At 28.4% G+C, this 23,198-nt stretch overlaps 1 protein-coding gene across 1 annotated transcript; it reads right to left on the bottom strand.

The window, feature by feature from the left end:
* Positions 1 to 1,615: 1,615 nt before the first annotated feature.
* Positions 1,616 to 7,535, bottom strand: LOC103498884 (protein LAX PANICLE 2). The gene is made up of 4 exons (XM_008461682.3): positions 6,809 to 7,535; positions 6,572 to 6,619; positions 6,335 to 6,407; positions 1,616 to 2,174 (listed from the first exon to the last, which is right to left on the bottom strand). Exons 1-4 carry the CDS (start codon positions 7,492 to 7,494, stop codon positions 1,974 to 1,976), a joined length of 1,008 nt encoding a protein of 335 aa, XP_008459904.1. The 5' UTR covers positions 7,495 to 7,535; the 3' UTR covers positions 1,616 to 1,973.
* Positions 7,536 to 23,198: the final 15,663 nt, after the last annotated feature.

The raw sequence follows: 23,198 nt of genomic DNA, 5'->3' as shown, positions 1-23,198 counted from the left end.
TGGTGTTTGAATCTCCTTCAAAAATTAGTTTCGTTCAATTTGAATTTTTTCATGGTTCGGTTTGATCGATTTTGATAAACATCTCTAATTGGAGGAAAATAAAAAATTTTAGATATCAAACCATAGATGTTTTGCGGTGATTTCAGTGGAAAACGCATGGGTTATGGGACGATTCTCGATCTAGAGGGTTGTGGGGTTTTTTTTTTTTTTTTTTTTTGTGATTTCTTATTCCTTTAAAAAATATGTCAAATGGCTGTGTTGGGAGACTAGTTTGGTTATTGTAATATCAATGAAAAATCTATATAAATTCAGTCAAATTTGTAGACTTTGACATTGGTGAATATTTGTGAAATAATGGACATTATAATGTTTTATTTGTGGTTACTAATATTTTCTAATTTCAAAAGGGAAAGTAAAAATGGGCCACTCTTCCATAGTTTTAGCCCACGAATAGAGAGACAACAAGCCCAACCAAAGGTTAGGTTCCTTTGGTCCACTAAGATTTTTGGGCTTGGCCCAATCTCTTCCATTTGTTCACTATCAATTCACCCACCATTCTCCTCACTCTTTTAAATTGGTTTTAGAAAAAAAAAAAAGTGATTTTCAAAATAAAAAGAAATAATTTCTGTTTAAGCTCTTCAAATGGTTTAAATTGCACTTCAAAAGTTAATTTTGAGATTGTCAAATATTCAACTTTTTTATATTATAAAAAAAAACCGATTTATTTAATTAAATACTTTAAAATATATTTAAAGTACAAACTTCATAATTTTCATTAGTGCATTTTTCAAAATTACTCTACTTTTTGCTATGACACACACGACACAACATTTAAATGTTTAAAACAACTCTATAGACCTCTTCTTTATAATATTTTCAAAATAAAACAATGATTTTAATAGAGCAAATAAATTTGTTGTTGGCTTATGCATATTGTAATCATTAAGTTAAGTTGTGTTCAAGTTTTTATTTGACCCATCATAATATTTCAATTTGGAATTTACACAATTTTGTTCTTTGTTTTAATTGTTCAAGAGTTCTTAAAAATTATGTTCATCCAAGTTTACAATATAATGTTAGAAAAAAAAACACGTATGTATGTATACAAAATTCATATACAACTTAAATTTCGAGTAATTTATGATTTATTCTTCCTAAGTTTCTATCTTCCTTTCCAGTATTTATTTTTTTCTATTCAATAACATTATACAAAATCAACCCAATTCTTAAAATTTATAAGTGTGACAACAAACTATTATTAATTATGATATAACATAATTAAAACAACTACATGCATGAATAATTATATCGTAACTAAAAAAACATACTTAAAAATTTGATAGCAATCAAGTTCTTGTTGGTTTAGTTTGTTTTTAGACGAGTCCATGAACCAACTAAAATCATAAAATTTATTTGTTTGTACTAAAATCGTGCAAGATTGGAGTGAGATGATAGAATTTATTGATATTATTTATAAGCATGGCGTTAATTCAACAATAATTGACATTCGATATTTTATTTTTTCTTTTTAAGTCAAAGATACAAATCTACCTACTCTGCTTCTTCAAGAAACGAACCGCAAGTAAGTTAATAACAAAAAAAGGAAAAGAAAACAAAGACATAACAATTAAATTAGTGACAAACAAAGAATGTTTGGAGGAACGATAAGTTGAATTATAGATGAGAAAACGATAATTACAATTAAGATGGAAAAGGTGGGGATGTGATATATATGATCATAACTTAATTCCTAAACTAAGAAAGGGATGGTGTGCGTGGGGGTAAATAATATAATGTAAACTAATTAAAGTCAGAAAAACCATCGGATTCATAGCTAAGGATATCTTTGGATGTTGGGATAAAATGAAATTGAAGGAGGGGGAAAAGATATTAGATATATTTAGATTAATTAGAGAAATAATAATGATATAATATGGTGATAATAATGGGATTATATATATTATAGGAATTAATTAAGAAGGAGAATTAGGAGAATTAGGAGAATTAGGGGTTGGAGGAATAATGGCATAGTGAAGAACCATAATGTGATCAATAGTTGAGGAATTAGGAAGCAAAGTGGTAAGAGCTGAGTCTTTAGAGCACCAAATTTTATCTCTAATATGCTGCATTGTCAAGCAACCTTCAAGCTTTTCCCCTCTACATCTCATCTCAATCTGAAACAAAAAAAACCTACTATCAATAATCTAAATATCGGATTTAACGACCACGACTCAAAGTAGTTGTTATATTCAAGTTGTAAGACATAATCACTTGATAAATGTAAAAGGTTATATGTAAACTTTAATATCGTTTATAATCGTCCTAACGGCTTTAAAACAAGTTGAAACTAATATGGGTAGGGTTAAGTTGGAGAGATGCGGGGACGGTATTGCCCCTGACCGGGGCAGCAGAAAAGGAAAAGAAAAAGGGAGAGGGTGCCCAAAACCCTAATGAATAAAAGGACCCACCAACCTCAATATATATTGCGCCCATTCCCCACTTCGTATTATCAAAATCTTCATCTCATGCTCATGCATGTCTCTTTCACATTCCTAATTCCTCAAATATTCCTCTTCTCTTCTCCTTTTCTTTTTCCTTCAAATTAAAAAGTTTATAAATAAATCCAACCCTAAACTTTTCTCCTCCTTAATTATTGTGTTGATATGTGTTTTATTTATTTTATAATATAATATACAATATTATTCCTCATGTTTATTTTCAACGACCCATGAATCATTCCATCCTATTATTATTATTATTGTTATTATTATTATTATCTCTCTCCATTTTTATTGGTTAGATGAGCAAAACACAGAAGAGAGAGAAAGGTTTTGGTCGAAACTTTTGAAGGAAAAGAAATCAAAAAAATGAAAATGGAAAGAAGAAGAAGATGATGAGGTGGGAGAGACGGAAGCATGACGTAAGAAAATGAGGAATAATCCTCCGTGGAATGTTGTAGGTAATAACATAAACCACGTGGAATTTTCATGGCCCTACGATGATGATCTTTCACCTCATCTCATCCCTTCCCTTCCCTTCTACTTCACCACCACCTTTTCTTTCTTTCTTTTTCCTCAATTTAATTCGATAGTTTGCATTTTTCAAAAGAAAAAAAAAAAAAAAACAAGGAGCATTTTCCATGCATATGCTGTCCAATCTTCATATGAAATACGTAGTCGGCACGTAGAAATATAAAATTATAATATATAAAAATATTATGGATTCAGCCTAAAGCTTATTATTATTAATTCTTACCTAAAATACATACCAATATAAACATATATATTCATTGTTTACTTCAATATATAATAAGAAACATAAACTATATAATAATCTATCGTCTAATTAATCTCCATAGAATAAAAAACCTAGGCTGCTCTACACACCAATAATTACAAACCCCAACTAACTAATCTATTGCACTATTCTTACCTAATTAAAAACAACATAAATAAACCAATAAAAAAATGGATCATAATATTGATCATTAAAAAAACAAACAAATAATCAGACTTTACTAAGTGATTAATATAAGTCAACCAATGGTTACGTCCAAAATTATTATGTCATCAACCAATTGGGGTTTAAGTTTAAGTTTAGGTTTACGAGTGTGTTATGTAAATGGGTGAAGTTTAGCTTATTCAATCGGATTTATTTGTTTTAGTTTACACATTTTTACCTAAAGTTTATGGGGAAGAATTATCAAAATGACATATCGTAAGCAGTGGAATTAAGTTTTCTTTTGCCTTTTTCTATTGTGGGTTCAGAGTTTTTTTTTTTTTTTTTTTTTTCTGAAAATTTACATCATTGTGGGTTGAGAATTAAGAATGTCATTTAATCCTAATTAGTCAACCATCCTAAGTCTTCTATCTCTCTCTTTCGTTCTATGAATAGAATAAGGCAATCCAAATAGCTGTCTGTTCATGACATGAAGAGCATGCAATAAGACCAACAAAAAAAAAAAGAAAAAAAAGAAAAAAAGAAAAAAAGAAAAAAGAAAAAACTATATGCATTATTAATAAATCAATAATTGGAGTTGACTCCTAATTAAACAATAATAATGTTTAAATACAGGTTTATGAGTAGTTTAATCAAATGGAATGTCTGGGTATGTCACATATATAATCCTAAATAATCACACATATGTGTTATAATTTTTAATAAAACTGAGGACAGCTGGCTTAATACATCAACATATATATACACATAATAATTAAGAAATTCAAATTTGTTAATAAAAGACAAATGTAATGATCCTTGCTTCATTATTTTCTATACTCAAATATTATTATCTCAAGGGTATAGTAGCCATGTCCAAAGAATGAATGCATATAATATATAAAATCTCATACACCACAAAATTATTTAGTTTTCCTTTGGATATGATTGGATAATTTTTGAATTAATTAAAAAAGAAATACTAGTCCTTTTTTTAAAAAAAGAAACACATAATATACGAGATATTAGCTCAAGTTTGTCTCAATTTTGGTTTGATGCTTTTATAAATTTCCCATTTAAGAACAAACCTCAACTCAAGCATCATTATGATCATTGGGAATAAATTAAACATGTCTGCAGTTTGTATATATATGTATTACATCATATGGTCATGCATGCATGTTTTTTTTTGTAAATTACATATATAATTCTCTCATTAATTAGGATAACAATTATCACCTTCAAAAGTTCAAAACATCACTAGTAATAAAATAAAAGAAAACGTCAATCACCTTATAATTAAACTAATCCTCAACAAATTAAGATATAGTTTGATAAACCATTTGTCTTTTTTAAGTTAAGTTAATGACTAAACAACTACAACAACAATAAAGTTTTTATGTTTTTATAATCAACTTGTTACCCACATTTTCAAAATCCAAACTAAGTTTTAGAAACTATAAGAAGAAGAAAAAGGACAATGATCACAGATCAAGAAATCACTAAACTTGAAAAAGGAGAGAATTGAGGAGTTTCTCACAAGACATGATTTAATAACCCTTTTTTTTTCCTCTTTTGAAACTCAAAAGAAATCAAATTCATAATGCATGGATTGCAAATGAAAAAAAAAAAAGGAAAAATAATAACAAAAGCAAAAAAGGGTCCCTTGAATTGCATGCTATATTTTGGTAAAGATCAAATGAATATAGAAATAAGTTTGAAATATATGATAAGTGATATGTATAAAGAGAAAAATACTTGCGTTCGTGCGAAACTAAGGTAACTTTAGGCACAAATAATGAAAAATAAAATAAAAATTTATAAAACAAAATTATAATGCGTAGGAAGAAAACTTTTAGGGCAATGCAATTATTAGGGAAGAAGACATATAATAGTGGGTATTTCATCATCAAGTGTAAATAAGAAGCAATATAATGCAACAAATTTTTTCATTGCCCATTTAAAATCATTCATATACTGAACTATATAATAAAACCTCCATTTATCAATCAACATATACATATAACTTAGCTACGTATACTAAACTACATAATAATTCATGTGTATAAAGACGTAGCTAACATTATTAGATTTGAATAATAATATTGCAATCTTTAAACTCTATGTAAACTTAGCTACATCTATGTCTAGGCATTTGAGTATTTTTTACAACTTTTTTCATGAGTTAAAACAGTTTTGGCTAAGAACTTATTACTTTGGGTATGTTTTTCTTCTCTCTCTTTTTTTTTTTTTTTTTTTTTTTTTTGTCTTTTCGATTTTTTTAAGGTTGTTGCTTTGGTTGTTCGCTAAATACAGTTGAGGAACAGCTGTGAAATAACCAAGGAAGTTGTTTTCATACTAAAAAAATAGCAACCCTTCTTCCAAAGTTTTATTAAGTTTATAGTTAAATTGTAATTTAAGGTTTTTTTTTATTCTAGGTTTTGGGAAAGGGAGCGGTTGTTGGTTAGTGTATTTGTTTTTTCAAAATTTAATCCCATCATTTTTAATTGAATTTGTTTACTTTATACCATTTTTTTTCAAGTTACAAGAGAAAGACCAAGAAAAAAAAATCCATAACGAACCAGACATGAAAGCTTGTGCCCCAAATTTTAGAAAGAAAAAAGAAAGGACCCAATTCCCTAGATATCGACAAGACAAAAGCTTTTCATCTCAATCACACCCATATATTTCTAAAATTAATACTACAAAGAGTTCAAGTTTTTTTTGTTGTGTTCTTCTAAGTTGTAATGTAATGTAAAAGGAAACCCTCTTGTATATAAATTTATATTTTGGTTGTGATGTTTCTTTCATGTTGTTTAAGTTTGATTTATGAATAAGAAATGAACAAAAAGAAAGAGAAATTTCAGCAAAGTAAGTTAAATTTTATAAATATTACCTCTAATTCATTGTCCAATCTGAGCTTTTTCATCAAGTACTTGATTAGTAATCGAACTGTCATCTTTCCATCCCTTCACAAAAAGATCAAAATTAATTATGAGTTATACTTAATTCAAGTAAGATTATACACAAATTTTCAAAAAAATAAAAATAAAAAAGCATTTGCAAATAAAACCCACATGCTAATTTTGTTAATTAACAAAAGGTAAAAAGAAAAAGAAAAATAAATGAATACTTGATTCTCAAGTAGCTGGATCTGTGAGGCAACACTGGTTGTTTTCCTCTGCATTGCAAAAATCGAACCAAAAATGGGAAAAAAGTATCAGCAAATAAACTTTACAAAAAACGTAAGTAAAAGGCGAAGAAAAATTGAAGATCTTTATTAGTACAAGATTGTAACTAAAATCAAATACGATTGTGACAAAATATGAGAAGAAGATATTGAGGGTGTAATTAGATTGAGTTTTCTTACTGGTTTAATTCCAAAGGTTGAAGAGAAAACCAAATCCCGGAATGAGGGCGGCGAGGAGGGTCGATAACCCTAACAGCACCGGAGCTAGATCCGGCGGCGGCGGCTGTGGCAGCGACTAAATCAAGTCCAGGGTGGAGTTGAAAGGGAGTTGAAAAATATGGACCAAAAGGAATAAAAGAAGAAGAACAATTAGAAGAAGAAGAGTTATGAGATGAAATAGGTCTAAACGTCCAATTAAGCTCCGCTGGCGGCGGTGGAGGCAAAACCAACGCTGGAGAAGGAGAAAAATTTCCGACGACACCCAACGACGACTCATTCGATTTTGAAACCCCGTCAGAGGGCAATAAATCAAGCTCGGTCAAGCCCAAGCGAAAACCTGGCGGTTGTTGATGATGGTGGTGGTGATGGTGGACGACGACGTCGGGGGTGGTAGCACCGACGCTGAGACGAAGCCAACCCTTATCGGCAACGGCGGCGGAGTCATGAAGAGTTAGATCCTTAGAAGTAGAAGAGTTTTGGTTGGTTGTTGTTGAATCATGATCTTGAAGAGGAAAGAGATGATGAGAATTATTGTTAGTATTGTTATTATTATGGAAACCCTCAAAATGACTCATGAGAGGAAAACTTGGAGAGAAGAGATTAAAAGGAAAGGAAGAAGGAGGAGGAGCATAAGTAGGAGGAACCATTTGTGGTTCATGTGATCAGGTGGATCTCAAAGCAAATAGCAGCCATATTGAGAGGGAAGGGACTTTATATATATATATTGTATATTATATATATATATTATATAATATGAGAGGAATTAGAGAATAATATTGGGAATGAAGAGCGAAGAGAGGAGCATTGACTAGAAAGAAAAAGGGTTTTGGTAATTGGTTTTGATGTGTGATGGTGGACAAAAATATATGAGATGAGAGGACAAGAAAGAGGAGAATAAATCTTGCAAATCTCACTTTCCATTAATTCTCTTTGTTTGGAAGCTTGTGAGTTTGAGAGACGTCTTGAGACATAGAAACAAACAAACAAAAACACAACACACCTATAAATTTCAAATTAAAATAATATATATATATATATATATATATACATATTTTTCATTTTTGTTCTCATGATGATGCTGATGATAATAATAATAACAACAACAACAAATAGATACATAGGAAGAGGGGGAAATTTTGACTTTATGGGAAGGAAATTAAATGTGAGAGAAATGTGAAGCAAAGAGAATAATGGAGAAGAGTTAGGGGGGGGGGGGGGGGGGGGAGGGTAAAGAAAGAAATAAGGGAGAAGAGAACTTTTTAAGGGCATGTGTCCGAGGACAAAATGACCAAAAAGGCTCTTTGTTTTACAATATCACAAAAAAGGTCCTTTTCATTATCCCAAAATTTTTAGTTTGGGGAATTGGGGAAAAAGCAATCCCACAAAACACACACACACACACACCCTCCTCTCCACCCCTTTAATTTAACTCTCTCATATAATTAATTTCCAATCACATACTCATTAATTATTTCATCCCTTTCCTCAACTTTTTAGGGTTCTATGTCCCTCCTAACAACCCCATTATACTTTCCAAAAGTTTCTATAATTGGTATATATTCATCCAATCCATTCTTAGTTAATCAGTGTTATATATTAATTATTTAGTTTCCAATATATTTGTTAATATGTTATTTGTAATATGAATTATTTCTCTAATACTAAACTTAAATTGTTTTTTACCCTTACTTTTAGATGTAGTTATTACACCATTAGTAAACCATGTTAATTTTCTATATTGATTCTCCATTGTCTATGTTTTATTTTTCTATTTACATTTATTTCACAATATGGCTACTCTAATTTTTTTTTTTTAATAAAAAAGGTATTTAAAACACCCACTCAAAATTAACAAAGTATGTGGGTTTAAATAATATAATTAATCATATAATTTGGCACAGTTGCACAACGATACATCAAACTAATTAGAATCAACCACATAGACACATATACACAATTTAAAACAAATAAACTCTCATAAGAAACTTGCCAATGTATATGACAACAAAACACACACACACATATATATAACTTAAATAGATAATTTAAATCTCGACCATTTTCGTTTAGTTTCTACTTAAATTTGAACAAAAGTTATTACAGAACTTGTCATTCATTGATCATCAAGTGTAAGGGTTTATATATGTATATATATTGAGAATTCAAAAGAGAGAGGTGTTTTGGGGAAGAGGGGAGGTTGGAAGAGAGAAAGGAATTAAAAATATAGAGATTATGAAAAGTGGAAGGGCATAATGAGAAAGAGAAGGGGAATGGAATCCAGTGAGAGAATATTAATATAAAAAGAGAAAACAGAAGAAGTAGTAAAGAAGAAGAAAGAAGAGAAGTTAGAGAAGGTAGAAGATGAGTAGTAATAATAAATAGATAATTAATAAAAGATAAAATGAATAAAAAAGGAAGGAAAAAAAAAAGAAAAAAAGGAGAATGATGATGATGGTGTTTCGTCCTCGATCCGAGAATCGAAACATACAAAAGGACATATGGGATGGGAAGCATCAGCCATGGAGGCTGGCGTGGCCTTTTTCTTCTTTTTTCTCTTTTGGTTTTTAACTATATATATTCTTTTATTTAAACAAATAGGCATGGGTACGTACCCAAATTCACCATGTGCCACTCCACTCTATACCTTTATATATATAAAATGTTAGTTTAGTTTGATTGAAAATGGTTGCAAATTTTGAACGTAATAGGAGCATTTGAGCTTACTAAAATACATTTTTAATTGAAAAATTATTATTAATGGTAAAATTTTAAATTAATTTAAGTAGAGTATAAAAATTAATTTTCTAATAAAACAATATTATGGTCTTAACGAAGAAAGAGTAGAAAAATGGTTGTGTGGTATGAAGTGAAGTGAAGTTATTGGGTGAGTGTGTTTGAGTTAATATTTATTCACATAAATAGTGAAATTTGGTTTTTGTGTTTAGTTTTGGTGTTATCATCCTGAAAAAAGCTGACCATGTTCTTTCCAACACATAAAACCTTTTTTTTCTCTTTTTTAATTCTCTTTCTCTTTCTCTTTCTCTTTCTCTTTCTCTCTAGAAATTGAAAGAACATAGAGAGATTAAAGAGAGAGAGAGAGAGAGAGAGAGAGAGAGAAGAGAAGAGTGTGAGATGGAAAGAACATCATTATTTGGGGAATATGAAGACTTTTTGCATGAGGGGTCAATGCTCTCCAATTTTCCATCTCACACTCTCTTTTCCTTTCCCTTTCTTTCTTTCATTTGCTTTCTATACTATTTTAATCTTACCATTTCTATTTTCAAAACATCCATTTTCAACACATAAAAGAAAATTAAAAAAGTTCCAAATAGTTCTTTGGGAGTCCACTCTTCCTTTTCATCTTCTACTCTTTAAAAGTTCTGTTGTTTTTGTTGTCTAATTCAAAATTTCAATACCAATTTTATTTTCCATGGAAAACTTTTTTAATACAAAGTTTGTGGCTACTAATTTGTATTAATTACCAACTTATTCCGATAGTATTAGATAGACTTACTTTGTGGAAAAAATAGGCTTTATGATGGAAAGAAGATGTTAAATTATTATAAAACAATCCCTAATAAATTTGTCTCCCTTGTTTGTAAATTACTTTTATTTTTTTCGAAAGTTGTAATATTGCAAAAAAATTTTTAAAAAATTGATATATAAAAACGTTCTGCAACATACTAAAAACATTGCCCAGTTTACAATTCTAAAAAGACGATGATGGGTAAAGTTATCATTCAAAAGCAAGTCAAGAAAAATAGTTGATTAATTAAACGTGTTTTCGTTCGATAATAAGAACTTTGCACTACTAAAAGAAGGTGTTATATTATAGACCATTGTTTTATTGATGACCTTTTTTGCTTGAGTTCCCTAAAACAAGTATTAAGGAATGTTTGTATAATTTAATTTGCTTTACTCAAAATATGTTTTTATGTTAATGTAAAATTACTATATAAAAGGAAGGAATGTTTATGATTATTGTTTAAAAAGGGAAAGTAGGGGCAGAGTCAATTCACCCATCTCATTCTCATCTGCTTTTGTATTTGCACTTACAACACTATTCTACTATACTCCCACTTCTATTGTGTACAGAATGGCCATAATTTGGATATTTAAATCAAAGTCAAAAAGTCCATATTTGTTATGTGGAACATTCAATTATTTCGTTTGTTCCATGATTATAGGTTACCATGGCTCCCAAATTTGTCATTGATAGGAGAATAAATGATAAAAACATATCACTAAACACATTTAATTAAATTAAGATATATTACTATTAAGAAGTTTAATAGAATTCCTTATCAACGAGAAGAACGATAATCCAAAAGCCAAATCAAAACGCTATGAAAAATCGATAATAAAATTAGAAGAATTACGTGGACAATCTTAAATCACCTTATCTAATATCATCTTAAATTATCAATTAACTCAAAAGTTTAAGTTTTGTAAGTGAATGTCAGTTTAATTGTATATCATATTCTAGCATCTCCCTCACTTGTGAGCTCGAAATATGAATACGACTCAACAAAGAGAAATGAATATTAATTGGAGAGGAAACAATAACACAAGGATTTCAACACAAAACATCATAGAATCATAGTGTTATGATACAATCGTCTTAAATCAACAATTGACCCAAAAGCTTAAGCTATTATGTGAAAATAAATTTAATAAAAAAAATCTAACAATCGGAAAACTTCTCTCTACCATTTTCTTTTCATTTAAGTTTTATTGACGAGCCCATCTAGCTATTTGTTTGTTCTAAACACTTGCATTTTGAATTAAGGATCGCTTTTGGGTCCAGGGTATATATAACGAAGGTGTTATGAATATGTCAACTCCGTTCAGATATCGCGATTCACCTATTGATTTCTTCATCCTTCGTTGTTTTGTTGGAAAACAAAAAATCAAAACTTTTAACGACAAAGAAGTGCATAAACCCGGATTAGGGTTATCATTTATCCTTTTGGGACATTAGTGACATAAAATGACATAGTTGAATACGTGAGATGAAGAAGTTGCATGAAATGGAATCTAAAGAAGACAGACAGAATCCGATGTTGTAATGTAATGAAGATGGGGTATCCCAATTTGATATTATATATATGTTCTTGTCGTACTAAGAAAGATAATAAAGAAAAACCAAAATTATTATTGTAAGAAAAAGAAAAAGAAAAGAAAATTAAAGAAGAAAAAGAAAAAGGTATTTGAATATAGGAATGTTCCCATTATAGAAATCTAGCCTAATCCCTACTAACCTTTCCCTCTCTTTAACTTCTTTTCCCCCACTTTATATCATATGTTTTCTAATTTTTAATTTAAACCCCACCAATAAAATAAAATAAATAACATAAAATAAAAAATAAATCTTTCTTTTTTTTTTTTCCCTTTAATATCATCATCATGCCATCATCAATTCCATCATCATACATATTTCCCACATCTTATACACTATATACCCTCCTTTATATTCAATAACTAACTCCAACATATGATGTTTTAAACCATTCTATAAAAACAAAAATTTGGAGCATTCAAAAATCACTAGTGTATTTTAAAACCATTTATATATATATATATATATATATATACATATTCAAGTTGTTAATAATTGAAGAACAACATTTTGTTTTATATGTTCAATGTCATATACATTTTAATTTTATACTAATAAAAACGAGGGGGTTATTATTATTATTATTATTATTATTTGTGGAAAAATATATACTTTGTAAAGGTTATAAAATATTGTAATTTGTAAAAGTTAATAATATATCATGCATGCATAATTAAAATCATCATTCAGAAGTTCATAAGATTATTTTGGAAGGAACAACACAACTTTACTCTTTTTCTCTAAAAGGTAGGTGATTTGTAAGAAAGTACTCAAAGAAAAAACAACATAATATAAAATAAAGACCAACTTTTAGAAATCAAGTTAATCCAAACAGCTTCCAACCATAACACAATAGAAATAAAAGTGAAAGAATTTCACCAGGCCTAAAGTAAAACATCTAAAAACAATCCTACATGAAAATCAAAATAAACAATATTTCAAACTTTATTTTTTTATTAAAAAAATATACAACACGAGGATTTCTCAAATAATCTCCAACTTAATACTACTCTCGTTTGAAAACAAACTCGACAAAAAGTTAAAATTATAACATACAGATTTAAGTATATCTTAAAAGTTTATTTAGATAATAGTATCTAATAATAATATTTATTGCAAGAGAAAAATGTATTATAAATTTTTCCCGACAACTAATTAGCAGTAAGTTTATATAATTTAAATGTCACTGTTTATAATAAAAACTTAATGTGTAATCTTGAGGTTAGAGGTTCCATATTTCCTCTAACATATTGTAAGAAAAGAAAAGTATAACGAAAGATAAATCAAACGCATTAGAAACTCGAGATACATATATTGCAGGTTCTCTAATATATAGTGATGATTAAAAACCACAACGACCTAATTTTACCTTATCTTTTAGCTTAGGATTAATCTGATTGGAAAGATGCTTAAATACACTTACAAATACTGCTTAGCGACACGTTACATCATAAAATATACAATTATTTTTTTTAATAATATAAGAAATTTAAAAATGAATGATCAAATTTTCGACGTGTATGAAAGAATTAGTTACATACCTTTATAATCATTTTTGTCCAATGGTTGTAGTTGACATTTTTAAGCCTCATTGCACATCATGTTGTTTCAATAGTGGGACAAACATAATAATAGAGATGAAATTTCTTTTTTATTGTTTTTTTAAAAAAGAGAGAATTACTTGATAAAGTAAAAAAAGAAAAAAAGAAAATGGGTTTGGTTTCTTTTTGTATTATGTGGAAACTAATGATACTGATACCCATACACACATATCCATCCCAAAAACCAATTTGATTAACAAATATATATATATATATATATATATATATATAAGGTTAGAAATTACAATCATGAAGGAATAATTCAAAAGGAAATTAATGGAAAACATAAATTAAATGTTACGTGTGACATTCATATATATTAGAAGTAATTAAATAATGAGCTTTAAATATCATATTCATCCTTATATTTCTTAATGTTCTAATTTTAATATTTCTTTCATTTATTAATGTTTTTTTAACTTTTTTTTTCTTTTTATCTATGGACATTTTTACTATTAGTTTTAAAAATATATCTACCTGTTGTATTCTTTTTCAAGAAAACTTATTATCATTATTTAATTAGCTTTGAGAAACTAAATTAATTAAAAACATCTAGATTAAAATTAGACCATTAAAAGCTTAATTTTTTTTGAAAATGAATGAATATTAAAACCAAAATAATATTTAATTGTAAGTAATTTATTAAGTTTGAACACAAAATATCAAGTAATTTGATGTTTTATATGATTTTATTAAGTTTTATATGTTTTTAGTTGTCCAATTATATATATATATATATATATATATATATATATATATATATATATATTTCTTTGAATAGATGTTAAATTTGACATTTAAAAATTTTAGGGAAAAATTGGTATATATATAATAATAATTTATCCAACGAATTAATAATAATTTATCCAACGAATTAACGGAAAGAAAAATTTGGAGAGTTAAAGGTAGAAAAACTGAAATGGAACCAATTTTAAAGTATAGAGAGTAAAATAAAAATAAAGTGGAATTGAGAGAGGGAGAGAGAGAGAGTTGGGTGTGTGCATGAAATGAAGAAAAATATGTGTGGATATAATGAGTGTGCATGTCAGTGCATGCATGTGGTGGAACTGATATTATATATATGAAATTTGTATTTTTTGATTTTAATTTAGAAAAATACACAATGAGAGCATGGGAATATGGGGTACAGAGGGTTGTCAGATCAAGAAAGGGTTTTAGGGTTTGTGTTTGTGTTTGTGTTTTTTTTTTTTAAAAAAAAATATTTATTTATTAGGGTTTTAGGGTTTTGATGAATATATATATATATATATTGAAAGCATTGGGCATTGGGTTTGTAGTGTTTTGGTTTCACAAAGCATCTCATAGGCCTTTTTAACTTCTGAACCCAACCCCTCTTTGGTCAAATCCCTACTCTCTCCTATTCCCTTTTTCTTTCCTTTCATTATTCCACCTTTCTTCTTTCACTTTTTACCCTCCACTACTCTCTTTTCCCCTTTCCACATTTTTTTTCTTTGTTTTTATATCGATTCTATTTATGTATCTCGACTCGGTTGATATATTTTTAACGTTTTCATAATATCACAAATTTAACATATAAGAGAGTTCAAATACTACAAAATGAAGAGACTAAAGTCTTCAAATTAAGGTCGATAGATGAGATATCATATAGTTACAAAAGAAGGTATCTTTAAGTCACTAAGAGGCAATTAAATACATAAGGTTTACCTTCACGGGGGTTGGGATCAATTGTTGATTTAGCATGGTGTTAGAAAGGTGGTCTAAAATGTTCTATATTCAAACTCCTACAATGTTATTTTCTTTCGGTTGACGATTTAAACAACATTAATAAAAATGCTTCTAATTACCTTTATATCATACATCTTCTAATGTAAAAGTAAAATTTGAAATTAGAAGAGAGGACTGTTTGAATTGTAGATCTAATTTACTGTTTTTTTAGCAAATTAACGAGGGAGAGTATTTAGAAGAGCAAACAAATTTAAACCATTAGCTCATCCATAATAGACCACAGTTTCTTTTTTCAAAGAGATCAAACATGGAATTAGGTTTGAATAATCTTAGGTTAGTCAACCTACATTCTACCCACATTTTTTTTAATCTTTATATTTTCAAATAATATTAAATCTATTTTAATCATTCTACTTTTATATTTTCTTTCACATTGATCATTACACTTTCAAACCATAAATCATTACTCTTTTAGTATCATACTGCCATCTTGATATTATATCATTTAACAAAAGTATGAAAAATAGGGAAAGTCCCAAGTAATTTTGTAATTAAAAATAAACAATTTCATACAATTTTCACAAATTGAATTTTGATGAATTAAGGCACCATTTACTTATATATGCATTCATCTTTCTCTTGGCCTTACGGGACAGTGATCGTCCACGGCCCCTTTATCCCGAGTGCGACATTTCAAACAAGACAGTTTTCTTAAATTTCTTATCGAGTTATTGTGTTTAACCTTTTTCTTTTTGTCTCGTTTTGAATGTTTTTTAGTGTTGAATTTTGGTTATTGGTGAACGAGTTTGAGTGATTTTTTTTTGTCTCTGTTGTTGAAAAAGAAAGTTCGAGTAGTTTTGGGGGTGATTTTTTTAGTTTGGTTTTAAGTTGACTGTCATCAATCAGTTTGAAGGTTAACTTTATTACATTAAGTGTACTATTCATCACAATATTACAATAGCTTTAGATTAATTTACTATTATTTCTATTATTACTTTAAAAAAAAAAAGAGAGAATGTTGAGGAATTATTTAACATAGTATTTAGTTTAGAAACACGACCGAAGAATTGTGTGAACCTAAAAGAATGCATCATTATAAGTCTAACTCAAACTTCACTTAACCTTTTAGATACTAACACTAATCTAACTAATCCAAACAACTTTTTTTCCTTAATTATCACAAATTATAATAAGTTTCCCCTTAATTACTTGCTGAACTTAAGGCAAAAATCATATAATCCATGGTTTATAATTGATGAAAAACCCACCCACCAACACCAACGACCCATTATGATCCTATGGGGGGAGGGATGAAAATGTAATTTGGAAGATTAAAATTAGGGTTTAAAAATTAGAATGTGTGAAAAAAATAAGATATGAAAATGGGAGATGAACAGTATATTTGGGTCATAAAGGCCCACCAAAAAAAAAAAACACACACAATCTTCTGATCGAGACAAGTCTTAGACCCAAAGCTAAGATTCAGTTTTTGTTTTCTTTTTGCTTTTTACTTTCTCTTTCAATTTTCAATTTATATATATTTGTTATGAACATATATACAAATATATATATATATATCAAGTTGATAGGGTTTTTGATCTCTGCTGTGTAGTGGGGTGTGGGAGAAATGATTACAAAGGCAAAAGGGTTCCGACTTTCTCATAAAAATAGCTTTGTTGCCTTCCAATATAAGCCAACCACTGTTTTAAAAATCATCTGTTCATATTTTAAATCCATCACATTAACAATCCAATGCTCATACAAAACACACATAATCTCTATTCAATCAAAGATTATAAAATGTAACTAACCATGGATTATATTAGCCTATATGTTATTCACCTCATCATTCAAGTTGATGATAAGAGACAAAGGTTGTTTAGAGTTACGATTAAGTAAAGAAATATAGAAGTGTTATTGCTTATAGTAATATATATATAGTATACTATATATATGTTTAAAGATTATATGCAAACATATATAGGTGAGTATAGGAGTTGAGCATAGGGTTGTCAACTTGGTTTTTGGAAAATTGAAAAAGAAAAAAGGAAAGTTTATAATAATGAATTGCAGAAATAAATGAAATGGTAATGGATTTTTTTTTTTCTTCTTCTTTAAATTAATCTCTGCATGTCACAAAACCCTAAATATTCCCTTGTCTCCCCACTCACCATTATCCTCTCTAAAATTTTGAAATTTCTTTCTTTTTCTGTTTTTTCCCTTCTCCCTTGGCTGCATCCTTATATCTGCTTCCAATCTAATTCCATTTTCTATTACACATTTTTCTTTTTCTATCAAATAATTCACACACACACACACACACACATATATACACTTTTATCTTATGTGCAGAGAGGAAAAAGTATTATGGACTTTATTTGATTTCTTCTCTTTCAATTATTGGTGACAAGTCAAGAATTTCATACAACTATACTAACCAATACCTACCCCCCAAAAAAACCCAAACAATTTCATTCTATTGTAAGATATCAAAACAATATATATATATATATATATATATATATAACCTTTAAAATAAAAATCAAAGGTTAATTTATAGGTTTGTTCTCTAAGTTATTTTAATATTAAATTTTATACTTTTGAACAAAATTCTTACGTCATCAAAATTAGTTTTCGAACGTTTAACTCAAATCAAATATGTGCAAAGTAAGAAGTTTAAATCCTATTCCATGATTATACTTTGTAAATGAAAGTTTTAAATAGTTAAAAATATATTTTATAGTGATTATAAAATCATTTCTCTAAAACTAAAACGTGGAAATGTTTGGTAATTATTTTGATTTTTTTTAAAAAAAAGTTACGTTTGTAAATGTTATTTTCAAGTTGGTATCATTTATGCATCAAAAGCACAAAAAAGAAGATTAGTTCTTTTCCATCCATACACTATATATAAGTAAAAGTTTAAATAGAAAAGAAAAAAAAAAGGTATAATGAAATGGTTGATAGAAATGAAGAAAAATAAAAGAAATTGAGAATCTCAAACAACCGACATGGGCTCATGAGTGTTAAAATCATATAATCACAAAACACTTTTTCACATCCAAACTCTCCCTTTTTACGTATCATCATTCTAATCAATCAATAAACCATTAATCACTTTTTCAACTTATCTCTATTTATATTATGGAAATATATTTCTTATATTTTTTTTAGCCATTGGAAAATATGTTCTTAAATACCTTCCACATTGAATCTATTCACTTAACTTTTTAGTTGACTTTTAATTTTATGGTCTTTTTGTAGTCTATAATTCACTAGTAACCTTGCAATGTGTAGGTTATTAGTAATGTTGTGATGTAGTCAGTGGAATTTACTTACTTATGAATTTGACAAATTATTTTTAAATAATGTTATGTTAGAAAGTAATATAAAAAAATAAGATAGAAAGAAAAGTATGAATAAGAATAAGATAGGGAAGTTGTAGACAGTGTGAAGTATGCGTAAATGTTAGATTAAAATGAAATAGTTGGAAAAAGGAGAATTATATTATTTATGTAAGAGTAGAAGAAAGGAAGGAAGGAAGGAAGGAAAAGGAAGGAGGTGCGTGGAAAGTGGGACCGGGGTGGGGGCTGGAATTTGCATGGACGTGCGCGGGGAGTGGGACCCAAGGAGGGAACCTGACTGCGCGTGCAAAGCCGGACTTCATGGGGGGGTCTCTCCCTGTGGGCCCCTGCACGTACTTCCTCTTCCTCTTCATCTCTTTCTTTTCCTTTTCTTCCCTTTTCTTTTTTTATAAAAAGAAATTTAAATAAACAATTATAGTTTTTCTTCCTTTTTCTTTTTTCTTTTTTCTTTTTTCTTTTTTCTTTTTGTAATGATTAAGTTTTGTTTAATAATTCCAACAAAAAATAAAACAACGCAAAGGCCGCTACGTTTTTTTTTCTTTTTCTTTTTAACCTATTTATTATCTTTTATTACTTTATTTATTCCTCTCCCTTAAGCTCTTTTCTTTCTTTTTTTTTTTTTTTTTGTCATTATTCACTTTCAAATTCATCTCTTTTCTCTTTCTTCTTATTTTAACTCTAAATTCAACTTCTCAAATGTTTTTTTTGGTTATTTGTGCAACATCAACTAGAGAGAGCTAAAAATAATATAAAATAAAAATGAGATAGAAAAACTTTCGCCCGTGACCTCGTAAAATTAACGATTTTTTAAATATTTTAGATTTGTCTTTGTATTTTTCTTTTTCTCATTTTTTTTATACGTCTTCTTCTTCTTTTTTAACTGTAATCTAATTTTTTTATCGTCTTTCGTTGTTTTTTTTTTCGCTGCGTGAATGTCTTTCTTCTTTGCTATTTTTTTTATTATGTTTAGATTAGGGTAACCAAATTTAAAATATCATATTAAAAAAAATCGTTTACACTTTTAGTTTAAGGTAACCAAATCTAAAAGATTGTATATAAAAGAATCTTAAAAAAAATAGTAATCTAGATGATCATGAAAAAAGACTTTAGATTGAGGTAGTCAAATGTAAATGATCATGTAACCCAATTAATTAAACAATAAAATTGAAAAATCAGAAAAAAAAAATATAAACGATCGTGTACCAAATAATAGCCAAAACAATGGTGTACCAAATATATTACGCGCATTGACGGAACATTTTTTGTATTTTCATGACGGATGTGTAGGCTTTTTCCGTTTTTAGAATTGTTATATATAAATAATTTTTAAAAGACTCCAGTTAAAAATAGGTGTAAAGCGAAAAACAAAATATGTGGTGCTGACTTCCATGTATACTCTTAACAATAATAATAATAATAAATAATAATAATAATAATAATAATAATCATACATTACATGATTAAATGTAATAAATTAATTGTGGAAGTTACCATCAATGTCCACAGTAGATTTAGGTAAACAGCCCCCCAAATATTTATAATCTTGTAGGACTAACTTTTCTAAATTACATATAATACATTTTCAAAACAGTCTCCAAATATAACTTAAATTTCAGAACAACAATTTTTCTATTTTAATATCTTGACTAATTTCAAGCATTGATTAACATATTATAAAGTGAAATTTAAGATTTAATTTTAATAACAATGGAATGTATTGAAACTTCATTTCAATTATATTTTATTTTCAACATTTTGAAACCGTATAAATTACATATAACATATATATCGGTAAGGAATAATTAGCCCTACTATATTAAATCCGAAACCCTACAAGGTTGTACTAAAGAAATCATATATGACTTTGTTTCATCACCAACCATTTAGATTAAAGAAAAGCTATCATATGTATATACTTCAGCATTGAGGTGAAGGAATTTTTGGCTAATTCAATCATTCGTTTTAAATACATAATTAACATCGAATAATTAATTTCTAACGAAGTCCCATCCAGATGACGAGACTCATTATTAAGCCCACATGTCATTGAGTAATGATATTCGGGCCGATTCAAATGTCCAATTCTATCTGAGCGTCCACGTGGAAGCCCATGTCTTTCGATCCATACTCATTTTCTCATGCCTTCCCGCCCTGACCATAGCAATCACATTTTAAAATGGAAGTAAAACTCATAATTACTTATATATACTCATTATGCCTTCCCGCCTTGTTATATTAAAACATTTTTTACTAATACATAGTTGATAGTTTATAATACATTACAATGATATTTATCTTATTTTATAAATTGATTGCGTTTATTTTTACGATTATTCTTAAAATGAAAATTTGGATTCGCAATTATCACGTAGAGGCATTATTTTAGGTTTTGCATTGTTTAAATCACATAAATCGAAAATAATTTTCAAAAATAAAATTTAAGTTATCTTTCAAATGATATAGGTATTTGCTTAATTCAACTCGATCTTTATACTTAAAAAAAAAAAAAAACTTTATTCCAATTTTTAAATTCTATTTTTGTCATTTATTTTAATTTTATTTTTCTTTACGTCGAATGTCATTAAAAATGTTAGTAGATCCAAATTATGGTGACAAATTTACTATTCATGGACAAAACATTAATCTTTAACTTTTAATTATTTTGACTTTGGCTCCTCTCCATGATTATTTTATCACATGTTTCTCGATAACTTCAAAACTTAATTCAAAATCTACTCTCATCTTATCACATGTCGTTTAAAAACATTATTTAATAGTTATAACCAACGCTAACGATCACAATAATTTAGCATTATTTATTAAACGTTATAACTTCCTTTTTCTTTTAGCTTTCAAACCCAAAGTTACAAAACATTAATTTACTTTAAAAACAATAAAAATATGAATTATTTGTAAAATAACTTTTTTTGTTTACACAAATGTGAAAGCAAAATATATAAATTATTAATTGATAAAGTAGTTTTTTAGAAAATATGGAGAATTATAATGAAATCATTAACAAATACTCGAAAAGAGAGAGAGAAACAAAGTGCACATTGGTGGAGATGGGACCCACGCGGAGAGACGTGATTGGTTGGCAAAGATCACGTAATCGGACCGTCACGATTTGGGCGTGCGGTGTCAGCAACTAACCAACCAACAAACTTGGATTAGGAGAGGAAAAAGCTCATGCGTGGAGGAATGTGATTGGACAGCAACAATTAAGTCACGTGTTCCTTGATAGCCAAATCAGCCTAGAGGAAGGAAAAGAAAAAGGGCCGGAATTATCGATATGGGCCCTGAATTATCCGGCCCAATATTCTTCCAATTATAGAACTCACCCAATCCTCGTGTCGCTGCCGACATGACAACACAGACACACAGACACACACACACACACACCAAAACTTTTTTTCGTTTTAAAATAAATTTAGGAAAGATTCAAAAACTGATTTAAGAAACTATCTCGTGAATAAATAATAGCTCCAACGGGAAAGTTGTGGATCCAAATGGAATTGTCAACAATTTCTTTGGCATAATCGTCGCCAAATTGGTCCAATTTTCAATATCACAATCCCACCACTAAACTATGTCTTTCTTTTTCTTTTCTAGGAAAGTTACCGAAATTTAATATAAGCAATCCCCTTAAGTTAAGGCTTCGTTTTTATATATTATTATTTCGAATTAAAAAACCATTTGGATAACACACGGTCATTTCTATTCTATACACTAATTCTTTCCACAAAAACGTAAAAAAATATATATAAACTAAAATGCCCATTTTTACTTCTTCCGACTTCATCTTATATTTGTTTTAAGTTAGTTTGTAATTGTAACGAGATAACTTTATGACTTTATTCTCAAACTTTGACTTTTTTCTTAATATTTTTTATAAAATAAAATTATCTATAAGAAAATTGATACTCGTATGATAGCTAGATCACAATAGACGCTATTACATAAACTTGAAGATTTAAGGTTTAGGATCTAAGGTTATTTCGAGCAATCTCCCAGGTATGGAAAGGGAATACTTTTCTAGGAAGGCACAATCTTGCTAATGTTTATATGATTTTAAAGCTAAGTAATAAACATAATTTTCATCCAATTTTTTAATAGATATTGTTTATGTCCCAAATATTTTAAAGTTAGTTATTATAGCTCACATAGTATAAGCCCAAAACAATCTGTAATTAGTAATTTTCTAAACTAAAAGATTAATACCCAAATAAGAAGCGTATAATTGTATATATTTAGAAAAAAGAGAAAAGAAAATGATTGTTGTTTTGTTAGAGAGGGGGAGGAAAATAAGGTTGAAGAGTAATTAAGCCACGTGATTAAAATGGAAGAGTTTTCAAAATATTAAGAAAGAAAATGGTTGCCGTTCCGTACAGCTGGAAAATGAAAGTAAAGAGGAGATTGACTAATTCTCAAGTTGCATCTTCAAAGTTGAACAAAACCTTCCCAATCTCATGCCAGATCCCAACCCTCTCTCTCCCATTTTCATCTTTTAACCTCTCTTTCCTTTCTTTCTTTCTTTCTAATTTCTAATTTAATGTCCC

Source organism: Cucumis melo, chromosome 11 (genome assembly GCF_025177605.1).
Source record: "Cucumis melo cultivar AY chromosome 11, USDA_Cmelo_AY_1.0, whole genome shotgun sequence".
Classification (NCBI taxonomy): Eukaryota; Viridiplantae; Streptophyta; class Magnoliopsida; order Cucurbitales; family Cucurbitaceae; genus Cucumis; species Cucumis melo.
Note: the sequence above shows the minus strand (reverse complement) of the source record. Positions and strands in the feature narration are given on the sequence as shown.